The following is an 8,323-nucleotide window of genomic DNA, read 5'->3' as shown; positions in this document are numbered from 1 at the left end:
AATTAAAAATAAAATACAAAAACTGAAAACATAAACAGGTAGTCTGGTTTCTATTTTAATACATAAGTTAGAAGGCTTAATTACCATACATCGAGACCAGATATCGTTTGATATTAAGTTTAAAAGAAGAAAAATTGGGTAAATATTTAAAAAAGGGGTCAAGGGAATTCCATAACTTAGGTCCATTATAAAATACTGATTTTTTTCTAAGAGAAGATATACATTTTTCTGTTGTAATATTGTTTTTTGAAAACCTGGTTGGATAGTTATGAATTTCAGACTGTTGGGTTGGGAATAATAGGGTAATATGGATTGGGAGTGTATTACTTATATTACATAAAATTATAGGTTTGTTGTTTGTTTAGATCAAATATATTAAGTGTATTATATTTATAAAATAAAGGTTTAGTGTGTGTAGGACGACTTGACCCTGAACAAATCCTGAGAGCACGTTTTTGTAATTTAAAAATGCTATCAATACTAGTGGTCTCAAGACTTGTCCAGGGGCATAGGTATGTATGTTTATCAACTGTGGTGGCCCACGAGAGATTACAGTAGTTAATATAGGGTAGGACTAAGGTATTGTATAATGATAAAAGCATATGTGGGGGAAAATCATTTTTTAACTTATTCATGACACCAATATTTCTAGAAATAATATTAAAAATTTTGTTACGATGAGGTTGCCAGGAAAGCTTGGAATCTAATGTTACACCGAGAAATTTTGTTTCACTGACCTGGTTAATAATATTATTATCTATTTTTAAAACATGATTATGGTCTTGTTTTGTTTTGTGATTAAAAAGAATAAAATTAGTTTTATCAATGTTCAATGATAATTTATTTAATTTAAACCAGTTGGATACTTTGCTTAATTCAGTGTTGGTAATTTTTAAAAGTTCTGGTAAGTTTTTGTTTGAATAGAAAAGATTGGTGTCGTCAGCAAACAGAACAAAACCTAATAATGATGAACAATTTGGGAGATCATTAATATAAATTAAAAATAATAAAGGACCAAGTATTGACCCCTGTGGAACACCACAATTGATTTTAGAAAGAGGAGAATTATAAGAGTCAACTGAAACAAATTGTTGTCGATTGCCAAGGTAGCTTCTAAATAAATCGAGAGCAAGGCCTCTGACACCATAACGTTCAAGTTTGTTTAGTAAAATGCTATGATCAATAGTGTCAAAGGCCTTGGTCAGATCAAGAAAAATACCAGCTGTGAAATAATTATTACAAATAGGTTTGGTAATTTGGTCATATATATCAATAATAGCAAGATCAGTTGAAAAGAATTTTATAAAACCATATTGGCGATTATGAATAATATTGTGCTTATCTAAAAACCCAAGCAATCTGTTGTAAATTAGGCGCTCAAGGATTTTGGAGAAACAAGGTAATAAAGAAATAGGTCTGTAATTAGTAAACAAATGAGGATCACCTTTTTTATAAATAGGAACTACCTTGGCAATTTTTAGGGCATCAGGGAATGTTCCCTTTCCAATGCAAAGATTAAAGATATAACATAAAGGTTTTGAGATTTGATTGGATATACGTTTGACAACATTGTTTGATATTTCATCATTTCCAGGACTCTTATTAATTTTTAAGCTTTGGATAATTTCTATAATTTCGTATTCAGTAACTGGGTTTAAAAAAACGAATCAAGAAGAGGTGGGTTAAGAAAGCAAGAGAAATGTTGATTAGTTTGAATATTAATTTTTGCTGCAATATCTGGTCCGATGTTTACAAAATAGTCATTTAGTTTTTTAGCAATAGTATGTTTGTTGTTACGACCAAGAACACTATTAATTATTTGCCAGGTTTTAAACATATTATTCTTGTATGAATTGAATTTATTATTATAATATTTTTTACGAGAAGTTTTTAATATTTTGGTTAACCTGTTTCTATAAGTTATATATTTATATTTGTAAGATTCCCTTTTTGATTTAATATATCTTTTGTATAACTTGTTTCTTGTGTCTATAGATTTTATTATGCTATTAGTTATCCAAGGTTTTTTTTCCATTCGAATATTTCTTTTCTTTCTAACTTTTTTAATGTGGGTGTCATATATTTTTAGAAACTTATTTGCAAATGAATTGTAAGCATCATTAGGATTATCGTTGTTGTAAACATCGGACCAGACAGTACAAAGAAGATTATTACTTAGAAAGGAAATTGTATAATCATTTATTTTCCTAGACATAGAGTATTTTATATTATTATTAGATAGAGAATGAGATGAATTTGAATGAACAATAGAATAGATAGGAAAGTGATCAGATATGTCAGAGTAAAGAATGCCAGGAGATATTTTAGTTTGCATGTTGTTAGTAAATATATTATCGATAAGGGTGGCTGTTTTAGTTGTATAGGTTCAGCCTTTATTTCAATAAAAATAGATTCAGCAGTTGTAGAGATTAAATTAGAAAGATCATTACGAACTGTGTATTGTAAATTCTGGTCCAGATATATGGCAACACCACCTCCCGTTCTATTGGTTCTAGAAGAATGCAGGAGTGAATAACCTGGTATGTCGTAAAAAGAAAAAACAGTTTTATTATTGTTAAAAAAGGTTTCAGAGAAACATAAAGCAGAGAAATTATGATCCAGCGTACTTAGGAAGTCTGTTATTTCATTGTAATGATTAACCAAACATCGAGAATTCATATGAAAAATACTAATAGAAGAAGCAATATTATTAAATTTAGAATTAAAAGTATCTATAAGATCAAAATTACATTCATCATTATTTTCGGGATACATAGGATTAGGGTTAAATGCATTATTCATTGAAACATCGAAAAGGTCTAAAATTAAAGATTGTAAATGTTCAAAATGAACTTTATGATTGCAAAAGTAGTATTTAAGTTCATGAATAAATTCATTGTCATCTAATATATTGTTGAATGGAAATAAAATAGCTGTACAGTTATAGCAAATCCAATTACGATCATTATTACAGCACTGTATGTGGACAGTATTAGAACAATTTATACAACTTATTGCAAATTCATCTGTGGGTTTGGAACACAAAAAACAATTCATTTAATATTTTTGAGTAAATAAATTACCAGACTACCAGAGATAAAAAATGCAATGAATAGTATAGAAACAATAATGGGTAATTTAAAAAATAAATTTAATAGTAATGGCGAAAACATTGGAACGGTATCGTCTGCAAGTTGGTTTGGTTTACATTGCTTTACAAGTATTTACATAAGTGAGTGTCATTAACCAGTTCAAGCTTTCAGCTCCTTTTGGTATCGAGATATATCCAGCTGTGTGCAGATAAAAATTTTCTTCAAGGCGTTTGTGAGTACACATATTTTTCCATCTTGCGTCCAGGTGGCTTTGATAGAGTTTGCATATTTAGTCTTCACGTCACGCAGTATAGACCGTGGGTTGAGGCTCCAAAATCGGCTTAGTTTACGAATTCTGTGACCCACCGATCCGCGCTACTTGGCATTCGCACAAAAATGTCAATACTATTTTATTTAAACACAATATAATTGTCGGTAATCGTAAATTTGGGGAAACTGTAAAAAATGAGAATTTATCTTCGAAAAAATAATGTCGCTCATGAAAGCAGTACCCAATCACAGCACACTTACCATACCCGTTAAGCATTGATGAGACGCTATTAGCCAATCACAAACGTTCTTGTAAACTCGGTAACTAATGTAAACAATGTCGCGAGGAAAGTGACAATGTGTAGCAATTTGGACGAATGTTCTCCGGTTTTAGTGGAATATTTCAATATGATATAGTATACCAGCCTTTAAAATACTTGGTAATAGTTGTAAGATTTTAGAGGTAGTAAATTGCATTTCCCGTCTTCTGTCGACTGTCATACCGTAGTTTTTTAAGCCAAAGTCGATCGTGCTATACTGAATGTGTATTGTATTACTTATCTAGGCCTACATATGCATAGTAGGAAGGGCAAGAAGTAATGTTCAACGACTTTGAATGAGACAAGAAATTCCTGTAAATATATAATATATTTTATTTCTATTTGGAATCGCTTTTATCTTTTCCCATAATTAAAAAAATGTACAATTTAAAAGAAAACTGAGGCTGAATTACTTCAAAAAATAAGAACACATTGAGGCTGATGTAAAATTTCAAATGTTTTTATTTGCATGCAATGTAAATATATAACATTAATCAGTATTTCTTGCCATGCCTGTTGATTTTTGTTTAACTGCTTGAAGACCTTGGTAATATGTACTGAATTAATTAATAAAAGTAAAGCAATTGATGATTCCAATAAGGTGAAACAAACAAAATTTTTAATATACCTCAGTTCAGCCAGTTGCATCCCATCAGCACTTGCATTATATCTCTGATCACTCACTGGGCATATACATTTAACTACACAACAGTAAACACAAGGTTGAAAGAAGTTTATGACAAAAATCTGAACTTTTATATGAATATTATTGAAACACTGTAGCACATCATCTACCTACACAGAACTGCTTTAAACATAGCTGAATATATAGTTCAATCCAATCCACTTATAAACATGTGTTAAATATAACAATTATATAATATTATCAATTTAATCAACCAGCATAAACAATTTAAAAGAAACTATAAATAATGAAAGTTTTGCTGTATTCATTATAATTTATCAGCAAGTATTGTTCTGTTATTTTCATATTGCATTGTAAAGTACAATACAATGCAATTCAAAAAGTCAATGCAAATTTTTATAAAGAAAATAAATGTGTTGTTGATAAATGTTCATACAAGGAAAAACCTTAATAATATCTGGTAATATTTCTCAACACAGTGTATGTTATGATGTCATATCAAATAGATAACAACATTCATACAAACAGTATACAGTTCCAATCTGATAGGACTACTTTCAATTGATTCATGTTTCTATCCATGGCCTATAATATGGCCTGAATTGCCACCAGATCCTTATCCCTCATGTAGTGACAAGGCTTCATCCTGATTTGCAGTAGCAGCCTCAAGTAATTCCACCACTCAATGTTTCACATCTTACTAATTTCTCAATGGTGTTTGCTCTATTAAAAGTACTTAATATATTATTGTCTTTTTACAAAAAAATACATGGGAGAACATGACTTCGACCAGGCTTTCAGGTGATGCAGAATGAGCATTTGCTTTGGCTGTGGTTCATCAACTTCCATTCACTTGATTCTGTGGTCTGTGAAAATTAATTAAACAAACTAATTCAAAGAGCTTATCAATGCTAGTGTGATGGTTTTATTGATCAAATATGTATTTAAATTGTTTCTTCTTAATCAAAGGTTGTTTTCCAAAAAAAATAAGTAGTATCAGTATAATACAATATTAAATTCAGGTGGTGATGTTTAATTGGACATCAAAGTGTTGATAAATATTATTTGCTTAAGTCAGTTTTGATACCTATTAATTAATATATTTTTTGTTATGTTATGTCTAAGGATTCCTATGTAGATAAAGCATACTGTACTATCAATATAATAATTTTGTTATATTCTTTTCATGAAGACATTAAAATCAAATTAAGCCTGAATTACTTAGTCTAAGCACAGTCACTAAAGGGCACATCCCCCAGCCCAAAAAACTGAATTGATTCAATTTGTGTAGTAATTGTTCTTGGTAGACAGTAGTAAATAGTTGCTATATAATTGTGGATGGCTATTCTTGATTTGTCTTCATGGTCAGTTGTTTATGCTGGGTCGATTCATTGCCAACATTATTGTCTCAATATATTACAATATAACATCATCGTATTTGATTCACAATACTCTGTGGTTATTTTGCTGTCGATAGTACCCCAGATTAAGGAAAAAGGAAGGGCTTCCTGTCTGTGTGTATGGTGTGATAGAGAGACGCTTACCATTTTTAACGTTATATGTAACCACACACGTACCTTTAAACAGATTCAGTGCAATTTTGACTACTATTACTTGCACCACCATCCCTGAGATCCCCTTCGTTCTATCTGTAGGCTATTCATCAGCTTCGACGGAAACTTAATAGGCCTTACTGAGGACTCGTATTTGTTATTTTCCACAGAGTTGCACATCCTTAAATTTCTTTTAAGCTGTTTACGCTTAATGACACAACCATACTCTAGGTTCTTACAACATGTATCACAAAAATATGCCTGAAACTGGCTCAGATTTATCATTTGAAGAACTTCTGGCCAGCGCCATACTTGCAAGTGGAGTATGTTGTTTATTATTTACATTGGACAAACGGCATAGAAGGTAGTTTGTGATTGGCTGAGGGCCTTGCAGCTAAGCCAAACTTCATTGTTAGTCGTCTTCTGATTGGCTATAGTTACGTAGCAACTTTTGATATAAATTCTCATTTTTGGTTACAGTTTCCCCAAATTCACGATTGCCGACAATCAAATTATGTAACAATTTAATAGTATTGACATTTTTGTGCAAAAGCCAGGTAGCCCGGATAGGTGGGTCACAGAATTGAACGTTTTCGATCCTCAACCCACGGTCTAGTAGCTTCGATTGTTTTAGGGTCAGGTTTTCATGCAAAAAATATTGTGTGTCCTTGAAACGTTTCTTTACCTTAAAAACCTCGCTTCTCTTGTTATAATTTGTGAATTTAATGATTATACTCCTAGGTTTAGCTTCGTCAGTGCCCCTTTTGTGGCCCAGTCTATGCGACCTATCAATGTCGGCACTGTCAATGCAGACATTTAGCTTCTCTTTAAATACTTTAATCACTTCCGTGTCCGTGTTTTCATTTAAGGTTTCTGGGACACCATGTAGTATTAGGCAATTTCGTCTGGAATACTGTTCTGCTTCGTCAATATCATTTTCTAGTTCAGTAATTCTTTTTTCTAGATTAGATATTTTAAAGTTGGTTTCGTTAATGTCAAAATGTAGAGAATTTCTATTAAGACCGTAAGCTTACCGATAAGTTGATCTTGTACAACATTAGATACTGCTTCAACAATTTTCCTCATGAATAGGGAGTCCGATGCAAGGCATTTGTGCAATTCTGAATCAATCAATTCTTTAACATCCGAGATATCCGTAATAACACTTTCTTTTTGCTTTTCAGGCTGGTTGTTTTCAGCGGTGTCAGAGGTATCTCCGGAATCCGATTTTCGTTTCTTCCCTTTTCGTTGTTTGCTGTTACCAGCCATCGGGTTAATTGATAAGAGAAGCAGCAATGTGCAAAAAAGAATCAATGACAGATGAAGCAGTTTTATTCAGTAGCGCAACCAATAAGTCTTGCTTGAACGGCAATGAAAAAAATGCTAACAATGCAAACCGAGAGCGCGTAACTCAGACACGTCCGTTCACCATGAGTTCTTGTACTCGGCTGTATGAATAGGTGCCATTTTTAGGCATCTAGAGGTGTCATAATCATAATTTGCGACTCCCAGTATGGAATAGACATAGTCTTTGATTAGACCTGTGCCTTGCAACGCAAGTGAATGGAGGAGTGTCTAAGCAAGGCAATTCATCAGAAAGACGCACATCTCGGGACATCAAAGGTTATAACTCTGGCATCGACATTCTAGGCGCACGTGCGTCCCTACACGCTGAACGTCACAAAAACCATAGCAACCAGACCATAAACCGTCACCGTACGTGACGATTTACCCACGCGCGTGTTAGTTGCCATGATAATCGCGCGTCGTGTGGTGATTACAAAGGACTAATGATATTTTGCACTAACATTAGACTGAAATATATTCTTCATTTCAACATTAATTTTACCAAAATTGTGGTGATTTGTCGTTCATGAGACTCACTTTGCAGTAAAAATTAATAAATGCCTGTATATACTCAAATGTTCGTTTTCGGCACCTAATGCCAACATTGTCAAAATGACAGATTAATATTGCATAAGAACATGAAATTTTATAAAATTTGTAAAATTTAAATTGCTATAACTTTTCATTTTCTTGGTCAATTTTACAAATCAAATTGCAGTTTATAGAAGCATTTAACAAGCTCGCGGTAAAAAAAAATAAGATGTAACAGACATTAAGAAGTACCTAAAATTAATAAAATAAAAACTAACACCATAAAACGAATGGCACGCATAGACTAATAATTGACGGCTGTACTCGCAACTAGTACCGGATTGTTGATGCCGCAGTAAAGATCAAAGGACTGTTACAGTACGCACGCGCTATGTTCGAGAGCAGCGAAGATGTGCGTCCTTCTGTTGAATTACCTTGGTTTAAGCATGGAGGTATTATTGAGAAGGAGATCACTCGGCAACAGATCCCTTTGACGCGACAAACCTATGTGTTCCCCGCTTTTGGATCGCGCGCGGGCGTATTACCCTATAATTCACATTTTTT

General features: G+C 32.6%; 1 protein-coding gene across 1 annotated transcript in view; it reads right to left on the bottom strand.

The window, feature by feature from the left end:
- LOC117107503 overlaps positions 1–7,150 on the bottom strand; it is a 17,150-nt gene extending 10,000 nt beyond the window's left edge. The window contains exons 1-2 of the mRNA XM_033249199.1: positions 6,916–7,150; positions 6,567–6,820 (exon numbers count right to left, since the gene is read on the bottom strand). Coding sequence (XP_033105090.1) covers positions 6,567–6,820; positions 6,916–7,150 — 489 coding nt within the window. The remainder of the gene's footprint in view (positions 1–6,566; positions 6,821–6,915) is intronic.
- Between the last annotated feature and the right edge of the window lie 1,173 nt (positions 7,151–8,323).

The sequence above is a fragment of the Anneissia japonica genome, unplaced genomic scaffold (genome assembly GCF_011630105.1).
Source record: "Anneissia japonica isolate Jap-2015-1 unplaced genomic scaffold, ASM1163010v1 scaffold1813_len188347_cov109, whole genome shotgun sequence".
Classification (NCBI taxonomy): domain Eukaryota; kingdom Metazoa; phylum Echinodermata; class Crinoidea; order Comatulida; family Comatulidae; genus Anneissia; species Anneissia japonica.
Note: the sequence above shows the minus strand (reverse complement) of the source record. Positions and strands in the feature narration are given on the sequence as shown.